This window comes from Mixophyes fleayi, chromosome 4 (genome assembly GCF_038048845.1).
Source record: "Mixophyes fleayi isolate aMixFle1 chromosome 4, aMixFle1.hap1, whole genome shotgun sequence".
NCBI lineage: Eukaryota > Metazoa > Chordata > Amphibia > Anura > Limnodynastidae > Mixophyes > Mixophyes fleayi.
In genome coordinates, this window is record NC_134405.1 from 27750606 (window position 1) to 27770632 (window position 20027).

General features: G+C 43.1%; 1 protein-coding gene across 1 annotated transcript; it reads left to right on the forward strand.

The window, feature by feature from the left end:
- The first annotated feature begins 1418 nt into the window (after positions 1-1418).
- On the forward strand, positions 1419-18819 carry GAL3ST4 (galactose-3-O-sulfotransferase 4). The gene is made up of 4 exons (XM_075206502.1): positions 1419-2146; positions 9364-9474; positions 14509-14803; positions 15643-18819. Exons 2-4 carry the CDS (start codon positions 9368-9370, stop codon positions 16468-16470), a joined length of 1230 nt encoding a protein of 409 aa, XP_075062603.1. The 5' UTR covers positions 1419-2146; positions 9364-9367; the 3' UTR covers positions 16471-18819.
- Positions 18820-20027: the final 1208 nt, after the last annotated feature.

Here is a 20027-nt window from a genome sequence, read left to right on the forward strand (position 1 = left end):
CCCCTCTGGACTCCTGATCTCTCCAGCCCCCTCTGGCCTCCTGTTCTCTCCAGCCCCATCTGGTCTCCTGTTCTCAACTCGAAAACATAGCGCTTAACAATCTGCTGCCCTATCAGTATTGTGACATCACAACGCTACGTGAAGGCAGGCACCATTTCATCTATCAACGGGTGCCCTTTCCTCTCTGGTGCCGCCCTTTTGCATCTTGGACAAAAAGTGGGTGTCCATTGCTCTTGGTGAGCTGTCCACCTGCACCGATATTATTACTGCCCTGATTAAAATTATATAAATCTACTTATTCTACAAGGCTACAGTTGAACAGGAGAGTGCCTAACAAAAGAATGATCAGATGGGGAGGTCTGGTGAGCAGGTCAGGGGCATGTGTGGACCCTGTATGGAGGTCTGGCGGCATATAAGGTGCAATGTTCAATCCTTTGAATGTTGGAAGTATGTATTATATACTGTGTTATGTACTCAGTTTACTTATTGCTTGACTTTCCATATTTCATGCACCTGTACATTTTCTAAAGGGGCCCCAACATGCAAGGATCCAGATAATAAAACAGCAGCAGGTTGTGAAAGCTGCGGTAACAGGTAGGAGAGTACACAGTTGACCATCAGCCTCGTCCTTTAGCCCTTCTATTTTTGTTTCATATCCCCTTCTTTGCGTTCTCTCTTTTTCGTCCCACTATCCTTTGAGGTTTCTTCAATGTCCTGTCTTTTCACCTGCTGTGTTTCTACCTTCCATTTACTTTCCTCCTCTCTGCCACCTTCACTCCTGCTCATCTACTCCAGTCTTACTCTCTCTCCGCAGACTTTCAGGACAGTGCAAGTCAGCTTGAGGCACAAAGACCAGAGCTCAGCCATTAATCTTCATGTAAGTGAAAATTATAGCTAATGCTCACATGTAAAGATCGAGATGCTGCGCAAGTTTCTGGGAGATGATGAGTTAAAACCATGATGCTCGAAAGAAGCAGAAGAAGGGCTAATGGTGTGAGGGAGATGGGGAGTTAAGTACATAATAGTCTACAGGTCTCCAGTTGGATGAGGGTTTAATGTGAGATGGTATGCAAGTTTCTGGCTGATGAAGAGTTAAAACAGTGATAGTCTACAGGTCTTCCGTAGCAAGAAGGTTAGCAGCAAGGGTACGTGCAGGTTTCTGGCAGATGGAGAGTTAAAAGAGTGCTCAAAGGTTTCCAATAAGGGCTGGGTAAGATTGAGGTGAGATGCCTACAGGTAGGTTTTTAGATTAGTGTTGAAGAAGTGTCTACCGTTTTCTCTCACTCCCTCCTCTCCTCAGTCCACTAACCCTACCTCTATCTGTTTATCAGTCATTTGCCTCAGGTTGTATTAGGAATCAGGAAGTTTCCTGTGACCATGGGATGAGATTCCCCCCCCTCACACACCCCACTCATACAGACACACACTTCTCTCTCTCCTCCACAGTCCCTCCCTCCCCCCTGTCTCCTGGTGAATAACAGCAGGATCACTAAATAGCACTTTTGTTAGGAAAGAATTCTGAGGACAGATGGAGAAGTAAGAAGAGAGGAAGAAAGAGGAGAGAAAGGAGGGGGTGACAAGGAGGGAGGGGGAAAGACTCCAAGGGGAGACAGGGTGAGCTGGGAAAGTCTGGGGTAAGAGAAGGCAGACAAGAGGCAGAACAGAGATAGAGAGACAAGGAGGACTTAGTCAGGACCGGCAACAAAGCCAAGCAAGAGAGTGCAAGAAGCAAAGCGAGAAAAATCAGTGGAGGAAAGAGAGGACAAGGATAGAGACAGCAGGGGGGAGGGGGGGGGGGGGGGGAGAGAGAGAGAAAACTGAACAAAAAAGTAGAGAAAGAGGAGAACACCAGAGGGAAATGAGACACAGATGTGAGGAATAAAGATAAACAACTCACATTTATAACAGCTAGAACAGAGGGAAAGTTCTGAGCAAATGAGTACATGAATGAAAGGGGAGACATCGAAATATATAAAATATGAGACAGGCCTTTTCCACTACTAAGAGAGAGTGGAGGGATAAGTGAGAGGCAGCAGAATGAGAGACGTTATAACTTGTAGAAGCTGGGCAGAAGGAGAGAACGCGAGACCCACAGAGAAATAAACTGAGAGACTGCACCAGACACCTCCAGGACTCCACCAAACAGGTGAGTGCAATTCAGGTCACATAATAGAAAAGGAGAAAGTGATAAGAGATCTATTTATCTATCTGTCTGTCTGTCTATTTCATATCTATCAATCTAACGCATATATATTTATCTATCTATATTTCTATCTCATATCTATCTACTTCCCTATCTCATACATTTTTATTTAGCTATCTGTCTCTAGTATGTCCTCTATCTGTCTATCCAACTTGTATCTATCTCATATATATTTATCTATCTCATATCGGTCTATCTATATCTCATATCTATCTATCTCATATTTATCTATTTCGTATATATTTATCTATGTCGTATCTATCTCATATCTATTTTTCTTTCTATCTATCTATCTATCTATCTATCTATCTATCTCATATATATCTATTTCATATCTATCTCATAAATTTCTATCTATCTCATATCCATCTATCTATCTACCTATCTCATATATCTCCTATCTATTTCATGTCTATCTATCTCATAAATTTCTATGTATCTAATTCATATTTTTCTATCTCATGTCTACCTATCTATCTCATGTCTACCTATCTATCTATCTATCTCATGTATGTCTATCTCATGTTTATCTCATAATTATATATCTATCTCATGTCTACCTATCTATCTCATGTCTATCTATCTATCTCATGTCTGTCTATCTCATGATTATATATCTATCTCATATTTATCCATACTTGCCTACTTTCTTCAGCTCCCTTCCGGGAGCCAGGCAGTGAGAGGGGCGGGACGGCCACAATCGTGTCATTTTGGCCCCGCCCCCTGTGATGTCATGACGCAAACGCGTAATTTGACCACGGGGGGCGGGGCCAAACAGTACGATTCACCAGGAATCTCGGCATTTGGGATCTAATTCTGCCCACTTCACTAGGAAGTGGGGCACTTCCTAGTGAAGTGGGCAGAATTCGGGAGATTGCCACACTCGCCCGGGAGTCCGGGAGACTCTCGCAAAATGCGGGAGTCTCCAGGACATTCCGGGAGAGTTGGCAAGTATGTATTTATCTATATATCTATCTCATAAATTTTTAATTCTCTACCGATCTCATAGATTTCAATCTATCTGGCATTCTATCTACATAATATCTCTATCTTATGTCTATCTATTGATCAATAGATAGATAGATATATCTACACATGTTCTAGTGGCACGCATACGTGTACTTTTTAAACAAAAACCAAAACTATACCGTGACAGTCATCAGTTGGCGCTTACACCTGCCTTGTATCTGGTGCAAATGATAAAACTAAAAAACATGTACTTTCTAGAAACCCAGGACTGTGCCTACGTTCATCTGTCCCTTCCCTCCCCCGTTCCGCACCTTCTAGTCGTATGCAGTCATCTGTGTCATTTGTGTTCGGACATACGTTCATTGGTGTAAGGTACGTTCCTGATCACACGCAGTACTATTTCACGCAAGATACGACACACAAATGAACTTACGTCTGAAGATGAATCCGACCCTTAGGGGGTATTCAACTGTTAGCGAGACGGGGGAAAATCCTGTGCTCGAAAAATATTACCGTTAATGCGGTAATTACTCGCTTAATTTCAGCTCCGCGAGCTGAAATCCAGCGAGTAAATTACCGTATTAACGGTATTTACGCGCAAATTACCGTATTAACGGTAATATTTTTCAGAGCGCGGGATTTTTACCCGTCTCGCTAACAATTGAATACCCCCCTTAATGTGATCTTGCAACTGAAAAAACTCAAGTGACCTAAGACCACTTTCAGGAGAAAGAAGTGAAAATAAAAAATGTACCCTGTTGCATAAATGTGCACACCCTTTCAAAATGGGAGTGTAGCTGTGTTCAGAATTAACCAATCACCTTCAAAATCATGTTCAAAGGTAATTAGCATAAACCTGCCAGCAATGAATGTTCCTGTGGGATTTCCTTGCTGTTTTCTTAGTTGCATTCTACTGGGATAGCCGTCACCTGCAAGGAGTTTTCAAAACATCTACGGAATCTCAATGTTGAAAGGTACGAATCAGGAGAGGGTTATAAAAGAATTTCAAAAGGCATTACATGTACCATGGGATGTGGCACAACAGTGAAATTTGCCAAGATCACTACATCCCTCCAATGTTGATGCCAGGACAAAGGTGGCATGACGGAAGCCATTTCTCACATTTCTCCGCCTAAACTTTGGTAACACAGTTCATCACCCAAAGAACACCATACCTACTGTGAAGCACGCTGGTGGCTGCATCATGCTTTGGGGCCGGTTCTCTTCAGCTGGGACAAGGGCTTTAGTCAGTATAGAGAGCATAAAGAACAGCTTCAAATATCAAGATATTTTGGCATGAAACCTGCTGGCCTCTGTCAAGAGGAATTTCACCTTTCAACATGATAACGATCCAAAGCGCACATCCAAGTCAACCAAGGAATGGCTTCAGAAAAGGAAGATCAAAGTCTTGGAATGGCTTCCACAAAGTATTAGTTTATGGGGTGTGCACACTTATGCAACCGAGGTATTGTAAGGAGTTTTTTCAGTTATTAAAAATTGACTGTTTGCTTCTCACTTAAACTCTTTCTGTTGCAAGGTCATATTTATTGTGTACTATTATACACGCGATCCTAATGCCTGGGGAGCAACCACCATTCACAGAGTGCTGGAAGCTGTATATTGCTTATTTTATTATTATTATAAATTTTTATTTATAGGGCGCCACAAGGTGTCCGTGGCGCCGTACAGGGACAAAAACGAATTACAATACAAGGTGAGACAGCACAGTACAGTAAACCTAAAGCACAGTAACTCAGTAAGCTCAATGCACAGCTAGTGAGGGAGGGGGGAGTATCCGCAAATGACGGAGCCCAAAAGGAAGGCGCGAAAGACCCCCAGAGGGGGGAGGAGGGCCCTCGAGGAGGAGGGCAAAGTAGCTGGAGAGCAGAGTTAGAAGTGGTGGAAACAGGAGGAGAGATGGCCCTGCTCAGAGGAGCGTACAATCTAAGGAGAGGGGTGGACAGATGGAGAAACGCAGGGGAGAGAGGGAGAGTAGAGGGACGGAGGCAGGGAAGGGGAAAGAAGGGGGAGAGGCAGAGGATAAGGTAGGTAGTTAAGTGGGAGACTGGAAGGCTTTAAGAAAAAGGTGGGTTTTTAAAGCCTGTTTGAAACTGGACAGATTAGGGTAAGTCCTGATGGAGGGAGGGAGCTTGTTCCAGTGGAGGGGGGCAGCGCGGGCAAAGTCTTGGATACGCGTGTGGGAGAAGGTGATGAGGGGGGAAGATAGGCGACAGTCATTGGCAGATCGGAGAGGACGGGATGGAGTGTAAATAGATAGGAGTGTGGAGATGTAGGGTGCAGTGGCGTTGGCGAGGGCCTTGTATGTAAGAGTGAGGAGCTTGAGCAGAGTTCTGTAGGGGAAGGGGAGCCAGTGGAGGGATTGGTAGAGGGGGGAGACAGAAGAGGAGCGGCGAGAAAGGAAGATAAGCCTAGCGGCTGCGTTAAGTACAGATCAAAGGGGAGCGAGATGAGAGAGGGGGAGGCCAGTAAGGAGGTTGCAGTAGTCCAAGCGGGAGATGATCAGAGAGTGAATAAGGCATTTGGTGGCATCTTGGGAGAGGAAGGGCCGGTTATGATATCATTCCAGCCAAACTCCATGTCTAATGTGCCGAGGGACAGCGTGGGACTGCAGGAGTGATTTGTAATTCACATGTGTCACCGCCATAGGTCTGAATAGTAATTAAAACACTAGATACTGGGGAAGGGGTCGGCCACAAGAGATTTGGGGCTGATGTGTCTGTATAGCGAAGCCATCTGAGATGGAGAGGGGGAGAGCATCATAAAGTCACCGGATTCCTGGGATTTGATTTTTTTTAAGCCATCATAGGTCTGGGGGGTCTGTATAGTATAGCCACCAGAGCTTTGGAGTGGTCTGCATTATAAAGATTTGGGGACCTTCACTGTAATACCAGTAGAGATATGGGAGTCTGAATTTTATAGGGTTTGGCAGTGACTTTTAGCCACTAGTATGCATTGCTTGCTTTGTGTAGTAGTAATGGGAATATTCTCAGTATTGTATAGAGGTCCACAGAATGCTCTCTGTATTGTATAGTGGTCATCAGAATTTTCTGTGCATTAAAAGGTAAATCAATAGAATGTTATCTACATTGTATAGAGGCCACTAGAATGCTTTGTGTACTGTATAGATGTTACTAGAATGCCTTCTGCATTGTATGAAGCAGTGATGGTCAACAGGTGGCCAGAGGGATGCATGCGGCCCTCTGACCCTTCACCTGCAGCCCCAAGCGCCTTCCTGCTCTATTGTCAAATTTGTTTGTTATAGCTTGCAACACTTGTTTGAAATGTTTTATACACTTGTTTTAAAATATATTACAGATCGGTGCCTATATCTTTGATTTAATGTAATGTTTTAACTTATTTCTGAGATTAAGGGTAACGTGCGGTAATTTTGAAGGTTAGAGGGCCGCGCCCTGCGTCCCCCGAAGTGTACCAGATTGCCCATCACTGCTATAGAATGCTCTCTGCATTGTAAATAGGTCACTAGAATGGTCTCTGTATTGTATATAGGTCAGTAGAATGCACTGTGCATTGTATATCAGTTATTAATGTGTTCTATGTATTGTGTAGAGGTCATTAAAATGTTCTGTGTATTGTATATAAGTCACTAGAATGCTGTCTATATTGTATAGAGGTCACTGTAATGCATAGATGTTACTAGACCGCCCTCTGTATTGTAATACGGTCACTCGAATGTTCTCTGCATTGTATAGAGGTCACTAGAGTGCTCTGTGTATGTATATAGGTCACTAGAATGCTCTCTGCATAAAGGGGTCACTGCAATTGCAGTAAGATGGGGTTGGTACACGTTGTATTTAGTTATAGATCTTTAACACACAAATAACAATGGTTCATATATTTCATTGCGTATATAAAGTGAAGCAAATTACGCCCATATGGTTTATGTCGCGCTCATTTTTCCGGTTTGGCATGTCGGTAGAAGAGACCCCCTGGCCAAAAGTTGCCGGTCTCCCCTGATTTGAAATGCTGTGTACCTTACAGGCACATGACACTGCTACTAGCATTTGTCCATTTGTTAGAAATAAGAAGCAATATTACAGTAGAATCCAGCGTTGTAAGAATAAAGAGGATTGGCAAGCTCCTTAATACGTCTCCGCTCCAAGTGCACTTGTAAAGGGCATCCCTAACACAAAGTAACCTGTTTTCCGGATCTTATAAGAGCAATCCTCATAGACAAATATAGTTCCTTATTATAATGACTCAGCCTGTAAAAAGATCACTTGAACTGGGCTAGAGAGCAAGATAAGAGGTTGTCTTTTGTGAGACTGATGTCCTAAAAGTGGGGACTTTATTATGAAATATGACACAATGCAACAGCCACAGCGCATGCTGTATGTCACTGTGTAATTAAACTTGTCAATGAGTAACTGGCTCCCTCCTTAGTCACCTAGTTAAGAGAAGTGACAGCCCCTCTTTTAACCTTTTCCCTGCCCTCCAGAAACCCCTCAGATAGATTTTGTGCACTTGCTTTAGAAGTGGTACCTTTGGTTTAAACACCTCTCATAACTTATTGTTTACAAATACACTGTATTTTGGCCAGTCGGCTTGCAGATGGTCATGCAGCTACGTTAGTATCCACCCTCCTTCAATTATGTCATTGTGGGAAATGTATTAAAATCTCCAAACTTGCAGCTGCCTATTCCCATGTGAAACTTTTATACTAAACAAATAGAGGCAGAGAGACAGGGCAGGGTGGAGGAAATAGTGGATGGTAGTTGGGAAGGTTGAGTGAGAGAGGGAGACAGTGGAAGAGGAGGAAGGAAGGATGAAAGGGCGTGAGGTGAGTGCGACGATAGATTTATTATAGAGGGAAAGCCGGAGAGAGAAGGGGTGATGCCAAAGGGGAATCCTAAAATAGATGGAAGAAAGCTGGGACATAATCCCCTTATTTAAACTAAGTTTCTCATGACCACATGTCTGAGATAGTTCATCCTTAACCCCTGCGTCCCCAGATTACCATCACAAATCTAAGGGCAGATACTCAGTGCAGGAGGCATGCATATTAGTGGTCAGTATTTTCTTTAGGTGCAGTTTTACTGTTGGGGAGAGTATCGGGGGCAGAATGTAGATACTAGACATATATTTCAATTTTGGAGGGGTGACTAGGTCCATACATTAGTGCTGCCACCTCTGTAGTACCATTCTACCACTAGTGCTGCCACCTCTGTGGTACCATTCTACCACTAGTGCTGCCACTTCTGGGGTAACATTCTACCACTAGTGCTGCCACCTCTGGGGTAACATTCTACCACTAGTGCTGCCACCTCTGGGGTAACATTCTACCACTAGTGCAGCCACCTTTGGGGTAACATTCTACCACTAGCACAGCCACCTCTGGGGTAACATTCTACCACTAGTGCTGCCACCTCTGGGGTAACATTCTACCACTAGTGCAGCCACCTCTGGGGTAACATTCTACCACTAGTGCAGCCACCTCTGGGGTAACATTCTACCACTAGTGCAGCCACCTTTGGGGTAACATTCTACCACTAGCACAGCCACCTCTGGGGTAACATTCTACCACTAGTGCAGCCACCTCTGGGGTAACATTCTACCACTAGTGCTGCCACCTCTGGGGTAACATTCTACCACTAGAGCAGCCACCTTTCGGGTAACATTCTACCACTAGTGCAGCCACCTCTGGGGTAACATTCTACCACTAGTGCAGCCACCTCTGGGGTAACATTCTACCACTAGTGCAGCCACCTCTGGGGTAACATTCTACCACTAGTGCAGCCACCTCTGGGGTAACATTCTACCACTAGTGCAGCCACCTGTGGGGTAACATTCTACCACTAGCGCAGCCACCTCTGGGGTAACATTCTACCACTAGCGCAGCCACCTCTGGGGTAACATTCTACCACTAGCGCAGCCACCTCTGGGGTAACATTCTACCACTAGCGCAGCCACCTCTGGGGTAACATTCTACCACTAGTGCAGCCACCTCTGGGGTAACATTCTACCACTAGTGCAGCCACCTTTGGGGTAACATTCTACCACTAGTGCAGCCACCTGTGGGGTAACATTCTACCACTAGTGCAGCCACCTTTGGGGTAACATTCTACCACTAGTGCAGCCACCTTTGGGGTAACATTCTACCACTAGTGCAGCCACCTGTGGGGTGATAACTTACATTTGCTTTTCTTCTCCAGGAGAATGAGGTTAGGACAAGTCTACACAGTACGAATCCTGGGTTTTGGCATCATAATTATCTTGACCATTGGATTTACAATTCAGCTTCTGGGAATCCATTTTCCAAAGAGGTGAGTGACTAACTAAATCATTCCGCTTCCTTAATATGATTTTCTTATATTAAAATATATATGCCGCTATCCAACACTATGGGCCTGATTCACTAAGGAAATTTAAGCAAAAAATTGAGTAAGTTTTCTTACTCAAGTTTTCTGGAGAAAAAAATGTTGCAATACAAGGGGTGTAAATTAGTAAAATACTGGCTGTTTGTTCATGTAGCACACAAATAGTTGATAGTTTATTTGTACACTGAAATGTAAAGGTGATAAACATGCCCTACCCCAAATATAAATCTGCCATCACATTTTAAATTTACCTCCCCCTCCAATGCAACATGGTTTTGCTTTACTTGCTTACTTTTGCTTAACGTTCCTTAATGAGTCAGGCCCTATGACTCCTTTGCCGCACAAATACTTTCTTGTAACCAATGCAGATCAACACCGAACTACATTTTGCCCACTGGCTTTCAGAGGTAATGCTGTGTGACAGAGGAGACTTTCCTAAATAAATATATTTTTCTACCAAATTGCCAGTCATCCTATATGTTTCATTATTTAAGTCTTTCCCTAATCTATGGGCAATCCCAGCAGCTGCGGAGTAGCCTTCTTAATCATCTGGGAAAAGCGAGTATTGTTTTGTCAATAGGAACTGGACTTGTTATGCTCTAGTACGTAACTAACTTAAACAATGATTTCATCTTGCGTAGTTATGTAATGTACATTGACTTTCAAAAGTGTACACCCTTTCTAGGTAATTTTCCTGCTGTAGTATAAATATTCATGGCCTGATTGAGAGTCGGCCACAAAATGGATGTAATTTTCCGCAACAAAAAGTTACACGCAAAAGTAGCGTCTACTCCTATTTGTTGAGCCACGTGGATCTTTAGATCATCGCAAATCAGCATATAGGAGTAAATGCGTGTGTATAAGTAAGGAGGATGAAGTTGTAAAAGTGGACAGTCAAAGTGTCGACATCATAAGGACGATAGTCATAATGTTGACACAATTTTAAGGTCCACAGTCATAATATCTTCATGTTCACAATGTCGACACAGTTAAATTGTGGACATGTAAAATGTAGACAGGGTTGTAAAGTCAACATTTCAAATGGCATCATAAATGACTAGATTTAAAATGGCAATACATGTAAAAAAAAGGAAAGGCAATGAATGTAAAAAAAAAGAAAACAGAGTGCCCCCCAAACAGCTTAACCAACCTTAGTGCTGCCAGCCTAGGCTGGTACTAGCAAAATCAGGGGGGGGGAGAGGCAAAAAGCATGGCTTCCCCCCAATTATACTATTACCAGCGCTTGACTTTGCCAGCCTGGGCTGGTAGTCAGGGCCATCTTAACAACATTATGGGCCCCCGGGCAAAGCAGTGCACCGGGGCCCCTAGATATAGATATATAGATAAATACAGATACAGATATAGATATATAGAGATAGATAGATGTACTTGCTCAGTGACCCTTGTAGGTTTTTTTTGCAGGTTTTTTCTTTTGCCGGATTATATATTCTCATTAAGAGCCGTGCCTATGGGGCCCCCTTGCCCGTGGGGCCCACCGGGCAGCTGCCCATCGTGCCCAATGGAAAAGATGGCCTTGCTGGTAGTACCATAGCAGGAAAACCCACAGCGTGGGGTCACCCTGCCATAATGTCAAACCAGCCCCATGCTGGTCAGCACGGGGCTGGATTCCCAAGGGACAGCGGGTCTGCAAAAAAATAAATTAACGTTGACCACTCCCCTCTAGCTTTAACCAGCCCTGTGCTGATAGCTCTTTTCACACACTTGGGGCGGTGGGATAATATACATTATTTAATAATGTATTTAACCTGTTGCTGCCAGAGCATGCTGGCAGAAGTACAAGCGCCAGCATGCCCTGGCATCCAGGGCACCGTGGGACCTGTAAAAAATGTAATCAAATAATCACACACTGTGAACAAAGTCATTTATTAAAAATAAACACACACACACACACACACACACACACACAAACTATTTTTCACCAATGTATCTGTCATAAAAACCCTTAAATTCCTTTGGGGAAAAAACCCATCTAGTACGCTGAGTGCTTGGTCCATGAGGAGCTGCACGTGAATGATAGGCTCTGAGCCTGATCAATACAGAGCGGCTTCACCCTCCGCTATATTGCTACTATGTCGTTCATTGAGCTACATGTTTCTGCAGGTCTGTATTTGCGCCCTTACTGCACTCGCCCTAAGTCAGACTGCCCCTGCTCTCTCCCGTTCCACCTTTCCAAGTGTAAGTAAGCGCACGTGTCAGATGCGAGCCACTCTGCATACCTGCGCATGCGTACAGCCTCTTTCTGAACATGTCTAGAGCTAATTCACGCAATTTACTACACACAAACTGACATAGTACTCGCTCTGCATTCGGCCGTTTAGTTGTATATTGATCTACTAATTTTGCTTTCTATTTTGAAAAAATTTAGTCCTTACAGCAGAGAAGCATTCCCACAGCACTATGATCCTGTCACGTGCTTCATGACAGGATGACACACAGTGTAAGGCTTGCACTAAACATAGAGCCTATCATGGAGAACAAAAAAGCTCACTCTATTTCATCAGACCATAGATTCTTCCGTCACGTGCTGGCAAATTGTAACCAGATTTAATGAGAGTTTTCTTTAACAATGGTTAAAGTTGTCCCACAGAGAGTTTCCCCCAACTTTATCAGAGTTACTATAGACTCTTTGATGACCTCCCTAACGAGCTCTTCACGCTTGAATGCTCAGTCATAGAGGACGGTCTGTTATAGACAAATCATCATCATCGTTTATTTGTAAGGAGCCACAAATTCTGCAGCTCCGGACAGCCGGCATACCATGCATAAGGATACAAATTCACAAATAAACAGAGAAACACAGTAACGAAATATGGGATTGCAGACACAAGTACACACTATACCAGTACAGATAAAGAAGAACATGTTAAACGGAAAATCAAAACAATCACACAAATAGAAATAAACATAAAAGACCTAACGGGTCTGTTTGAGGTAGACAAAGAATATGTGGACATGAGACATAGTGTAGAGAGCGCCCTGCTCACGAGAGCTTACAATCTAGAGGGAGGAAGAAATCAGAGGCAATAGAATCCAATGGGACACAAGTGGACATGGCAGGAAAAGTAAGAAGAGGGAGTGGTCAATGAAGAAAGAGTAGGCAACAGTGAAGAGGTGACTTTAGAGAGAGCGCTTGAAAGAATTGTGTTTGCGGGAGAGTCTGGTTGCATGAGACAGGGAGTTCCATAGGAGGGGGGCAACGTAGACGAAGTATTGCTTAGGGGACCAAGATGAGGTAATAAAAGGGGAGCAGAGGCGCATAGAGGTCGAGCTGGGGTGTATCTTGTAACAAGATCAGAGATGTATGGAAGGGAAGCATTGGTGAGGATGAGCAGCTTGAATTAAATCCTAGGGACCCAGTGAAGGGATTTGCAGAACGGTGCAGCAGAAGAGGAACCAGGAATAACTTTGCTGCTGCCATGGTAGAGCTGGCAAATTTTAGCCCGGGGGGCAAGACTCGACTCATCAGCCTATTAGCGTCATTTTAAAGGAAAAAAATGCAGGTGACCCAGCCCAAGGTAGCCCACTATGGGACTGGCCCGCGGGGCTTATGCCCCCCTGTCCACCAGCCCAGCCTGCCCCTGCACTCTGGATGGATTGCAACAGGGAGAGGCAGGTAAGGCTAGCAAGCAGGTGGTTGCAGTAGTCAACGTGGGAGATAATGAGAGAATGGGCCTGGGTTTTGGTTATGTAATGAATGAGAAAGGGGCATATTTGTTAAAAAGGAGAAGGCGACGGGATGGCGAGAAGGTAAGTATGAGTGGAGTGAACCTGAGGGTGCAATCAACGATGACAACACAGCAGCGGGCATGAGGAACAGGGGAGAAGAATGATGTTGTCAATCGTGAAGGGGACGCTAGGAGTGGTAAGCTATGAGGGGGAAAGATGATAGCGCTGTTTTGGACATATTAACTTAGAGGTAGCATTGGGACCTTCAGGTGTAGATGACAGAAAGTGTGGACATGTGGGATAGGAGAACGGGAGAGAGATTGGGAGAGTAAAGGCAACTTTGGGTGTCATCAGCATAGAGGCGGTAGCTGAGGCCGAACAAGCTTATGAGTTCATCGAGCAAGGAGGTGTAGAGAGAAAAGCAGAGGTCTGTGAACAGAGCCTTGGGTACCCAACAGATATACAGAAACAGGAGGGGAGCAGAAGCTAAAAGTGGAGGTGAACCAGGACAAGACAGTACTGCAAAGAGAAGTGTGTCAAGGAGGAGAGGATGATCAATAGTTTCAAAAGTAGTAGAGAGGTCAAAGAATATGAGCAGGAGAAGTGATCCTTCAACTTGACTACAACTAGACCATTTGTCACTTTAGTTTCATTAGAGTGAAGAGGACAGAAGGCAGACAAAAGAGGGTTAGGCGTTTGTAGAAAAGCCATTCGAGAAGTTTGGTAGGAAAGTGGAGCTGAGAAATGGGGCAGAAGTTGAAGAGAGAGGTAGAGTTAAGATATGGATTTTTGACAAGAGGAGACATGAGAACATGTTTGAAGTCGGAGGAGAAAATGCCAGTGTAGAGGGATAGGTTCAAGAGGTGAGTAAAGAGCTGACAAGCATCTGGAGAAAGGGAATGGAGGAGTTGTAAGGGAACAGGGTTGAGGGGGCAGGTCAAGGGAGAGAGGACTCCATTACTTGGGGTAAAGAACAGAAGGTAGCAAAGGGAGTGGGCAGAGGTGTATGAGAGAATGGTGTAAATTTTACCTTTAAAGTGAGAAGCAAAGTCATGATTGGTGAGGGAAGAGGGAGCAGGAGGTGGGAAGAGCAATAGGAAGACAGAATGAATTTGAAGTGGAAGTACTCCGTTTCGGAGCAGGAATTTCTCCACTGGCGCTTGGCGGAGCAGGGGCACTTTTGTAGGTAGAAAGTCATGGGCCATGCCATGCATTTTTTTATCTGAATGAGTTTGTGTAAATATATATGCTGACCTGTATACTGAGAAATAAAATACTGTATTCCATTGTCAGGTTCCCTCAGACAGCTGAACTACATTCGGTATTTGCTGTGCCTCCATCATCTTCTCGGACATGCCAGGCTAAAAGGCACATTGTGTTTCTAAAGACCCACAAAACAGCTGGGAGCACCATATTGAATCTTCTGCACCGTTATGGAGACAAGAACGGATTAATCTTTGCTTTACCTTTCAAATACCAATTCAACTATCCCAATCTCTTCCACTCTCGCAGGGTGAAAGGGTACAGTTTCCCCATCAGGCCACAGTATGACATCCTGTGTCACCACATGCGCTTCAATCTCCCAGAGGTAACACCATTGTCTTCTGTTCTACCGATTGTCATCATTTAAGCTGTGTTGAACAGAATCTCTCTAGGCCAGGGTTGTCAACTCCTATTAAATATTTGTCTGCTTTAAAGTGTTGGAAACATTTGCATCTATTTCAAAAATAGTAGTAAACTGTGCATATGTCAGGCATACAAGTATCTGTACTTATGCCTAACCATAGTGTTATGACAGTGTTAGTAAATACTAAAATCCCATTACCCTATTTTACCCAATATAATAATGTAATGAAGTGTACTATATACACAAGAGAAAATATTGTCTTGACAGGTATTAAAAAATGGGAAAGCTGCATTTTAAATGTAAAATGTAATCAAATACATATAAAATTAAGTGGTCACCAATATGCACCTGGTAGTATGGACAGAAATATAATTAAAACTTAATTTTATTGATTGAATAATACTTTGTATAGACTATATATATATCTGCTCACATGTCCCCATTATTGTGATTACTTGCACCTGAAGAAGGGGAGAGGAGCCCCCCGAAATGTTGCACACTCTGCAACTGTCAAGTGAAATAATCCAGGTGACTAGAGCCCTTCCGAAACACAGGCGATCTCATGGGGTGTAGATTAATCTGAAATTATTATCATCACTGAGTAATATGTTGGTGCTCTATAAATGAAGGATAATAATAGTTTCATGTGAGTAGCAAGGCCTATTGGTGGTAACATAAATCTCCAGTATTTCTTATGGAACACTATAAATATCAAGTGTATCTGATACTAGTTTTATGCACATATACCATGGAATAATTACATCAGAACATGTATAAAACAATGTTTATTTTTTTTTCAGGTTCGGAAAGTTATGCCTTCAGACTCCTTCTATTTTACAATTCTTCGGGATCCAGCTACAATGGCAGAGTCCTCTTTCTCCTACTATCGTTCAGTGTCGTCTGCTTTCAAGAAGGCACCTAATTTCAAAGCATTTATTTCTCATCCATCGCATTATTATCGTCAGGGAGAGAGATCCAACCAATACGCCCGCAACCTCTTGTGGTTTGATCTAGGATTTAACCCTGATGCCCCCTTTACGGAAGATCTGGCCAGAGCAGGAGTCCATGCAGTGGAAGGGACTTTTAAGTTGGTTCTTCTATCCGAGTACTTTGATGAGTCCATGATCTTCTTGAAAGAGGAGCTGTGTTGGGATCTTGATGATGTGGTGACCTTTAAACTCAACATTCGTGGGTCCTCAAGGCCATTGGAGCAAAGGGAAGTAGAGCAACTAAGGGCTTGGAATTCTCTAGACTGGTACCTCTATTCTCACTTCAACCGTACATTCTGGGAGAAGGTAGAACATTTTGGGAGGGTAAAGATGGACAACGAGGTGAGGAGGTTGAGAGAAAGGAGGCAGCAGTTGGCTGAATTTTGTCTTGATGGCTTAGAGCCTGTTAGAGCAGAAGACATTAAGGAAGAAGCTATTAAGCCCTTCCAATTTGGACAGGAGAAGATCCTAGGCTGGGCGGTAAGGAAAAATCTTGCCCCCGATGTCCGTACACATTGTGTTCAAATGGTGACTCCAGAGCTGCAGTACAAGGATCTCTTACATGCACGCCAGTTTCCAATCGGGGCACAAAATGGTACTGACCTAGCAGCTACACCTGCTAGGGCCATAATTCGGTGAAAGGACCACAGACAATCATTGTAAACAACATACTCTTGAGACATAAGGTTGAAATATGACCGCTTTAAAGTGGGTCTGATAGCTATTACAAGAACGATTAACTCCTTCTACGTTAAAAAGCAGTAAGACCTCAGAGAATGTATGGAAAGTCATTGCTTGTAGACATTGCTATATTGTAGACAACACATTGTGCATCACCATAATGTGCTGAATCTTTAAGACTCGGTTGCACAATCTTAATAGAATATATTCACTAATTGGCACTTTGGGCATTTAGAGTTAAACGTAAAAAAGTGCAAATATTCACTCACCAACTTTGAATTTGCACCAGGTCTATGTTACATGGAAAATACAACTCCTAAAAGGAGTATTATAGAGACATGTGTAACTCTTGAGAGGCAAGGCTGACTTGCATTACCATTACCCTCTCCAAGAGCTAGAAGACACAAATATAAGATATGCTCAACTCAAAATACCGACATAAGTTGTGTGCATGCTCATTGCATCAAGATTTATGTTTATCCCATTTTTCATCCCACTTCCATTCAACACTAAATCCAGCTTTCTTGACAGTTAAAATGTGATGGTAACAGATCCCCAGAAAGCAGCCCCAATAGGACATGTTTACAGATACCGCTACCATTCAGTTATTGATTATGGTAAATAATAACATGACCTGTTAGGGGTGAGAGTTGAAAACCTCTGGACTGAGACCACCAGATAATTTGAGAAGTCCATAAAACGAAGTCAGAAAATGACTGCTATCTCACCAGTAGTTTACAACGAATCCAGAATTGACCTGGCTGCTTTGCCCAAGAGTAGAACGACTGGATCTTGTCCGATATGATTACCCACATTGAATGATGATCCTGGCACTCGACTCTTGGATCAAGCAGCAGCATTGGCCCATGTGTGGCCATCGTAAAGCACTTTAGAGTGTACCTACCACCAGAGGCTAGAAATATACATTTAGTAAGAGCATAGCCCTTATTGCTCCTTATTCTTCAAATTCCAAGTTCAAGTCACTAACTTTAGGCTGGGGTATCTACTGGTGTGCCACCTATCCTCTAATGACATAATTGTACCACCTCCAGAAGACCTAAAAACCTCAGTCTTTCAAAGTACTAGCCTAACATTTCCAACACTAATCCAGGGGAAGAGAGGTGCATATGTCCTTAGAAAGGAGGTCTATCTGGTCCACTTACTATACTTGTTGGTTAAGCGTACTCTTTAGTACAGTGTAGACCTTTATAGATCAGATTCTCTATTCCAGGGGACTGGGCTTATGCAGTCTTGTATGTTCCTCACCACCAATGGCAGCAGCTTGACCTGACTCAGGCGAAAAGCTGTTCTCGGTAGTCAATGCCATGAAGTTGGGTCTGTGACACATTGGTGAGGGCCAGGTACAGATAGAGGACTGAATATGACCAGACCCTGAAGTTGGAAAATGAAATATTTGATGTACTTTTACATGAACTAATGTATCATGTAGATATAGAGCTGTTTGCAAATCTGTTATCCCTATAATAAGAGTACATAAGGATGGACTCATCTTGCAATCAGGGAAGAATATAGTCAGAATACTGTGCATCGTTGCTAAACATAACTCCTAGCCCCTACTGGTAGGTGTATAACCTTTGGTTCATAAGTGTGGTCCTTAAATCTATTTTCCAGCTTCCTAGTTGACACATATACATTGTATTGGGAACTGCCTTTTTGGGGGGCCCAGAACAAATGCATGGGGATCTCAGCTAAACAAAAGCTTGTGCACCTCTAAGCCTAAAATATATGTTGCTTCCTATAAAAGAGCTACTATTAGCATTTAAAAAACAACATATGGGTTTTCCACTTTTATAAACCCACCCCCCTTCCCTACAGTAGTACTCTGTCTCTCCCCCAGGAGCCTTATCATTCCGTCTGTTTAGCAGCATTCTGATACTTATCATTAGCCAGGAACGGTGCTGGCCAACAACAGGAAGGCTCTATGCGCATTGGAGGAAGGATCCGACACGTGAGCTTGAAATGACGGCTGACCCGTGATTGGATGGCCGATCATGCAATACTTGGGATGTATCATTTCCAAGAGAGACTGCCATCCATACTACAACAATTAATAATGAGAACGCCTTAAAGTGACACGAGTGAGACTGTCTTCCACAAACTGAGCCTCCTTTGGAGGATTTACATAAGGAGTTCTACAAAAGTTTATTTTATAGGAATGTCGTTTGTGTGTAATTTAAATCTTATATTTATAGATCTTTGTACTATGTTAGTGTGCAGTAAACACACATTTTCTATGTTGGTACTGTAATGGTATTACTGCTACATAAAATTGGGACCAATTGCTGATCTGAGCCTTAAAGTGAATGAAAATAAATATACTCAATTTGATCGGATGAGTAGCCATGTGAGAAATTATAATGATAATGAGATTACTACACCTGAAATCTGAAAATAAGACTAAGTATCTGAATTCACAAAAGTAGCAGCTGTTTAAATAAAGTTGTCAGTGATTTTTAAAGCTGCATTACCAAGTTGGCCTCTCCCCCTACCTGAAGCTCCGAGGACTGTTTGATGCTGTCATTTTTCCCGGAGCTCCATCAATTCTCTCTAAGCCTTGGCTGAAATCTGGGAAACAGGGAGGACCAATCACTAACCATAATCAAAAGAGCTTGTGACTGGTTCTCCCGCTGCAATTTAATGTTGGTTAACAAAATTAATTTGCTGGTTCATAATTACAAAACCAGCAGAGACTCCGGGGCTACGGCAAGAGGGAAGGGCGACCTTAGCAAAATTATCCAAGGTGGAAATGGAGCCTTGAAATCCAAATTTGGTGGCAGTAAAAACATGTTTGTGAATTTGGGCCAAGTTTTTTAGCATATGTATGATATCAGTGTCTTGTTTTGACTACTTACAGAAGGTCCCTTCAGTTGGCCTCCGATAAGGTGACCTAAGCAGTCACAAAAGCCCATAATGAAAAAAGCCAATTTGGAACCCTTCTAGCGTAGGTTAAAAAATTGCTAAAGCCTCTGGATTTATGTTACGTCAATGTTTTATTCACTATATGGTAACACTGTTAATGTCTATTTTGGTGGGTGTGTATATCTATCAATGGTTGAGAGTGCTAGACAAAAATAACAAAGCTCACAGTGATTAAGCGGATGCTTTAATAGGAGAAACACAAGTAAAAATCACAGCTACTAATTTTGTCAAAGATCATACAAGCTGTGGCTTGTTCCCCTGCAGACCAACTGTATCACGAAATGTTCATACACTACGCATTTCAGGGACCACCCCCGAAATGCGTAAGTCAACGGGGCTCCAGGAATCGGAAGCCTCTGACACTTTTATCCGATTGGAATTTACTAAAGCTAGGTACACACTACACAGTTTTCATCCAATAATAGGCTAAATCAGCCGACATACGACCGCTCGTTCAAAAGTCGGGTCAGTGTGTGTAGTGACACGATGATCGAAAGTCTGCCCAAATGGACGATTGTCGCCTCATTGGGTTGGTCGTACCGTTTAATATTTTTGTTCCAATCTCGATTCCATTG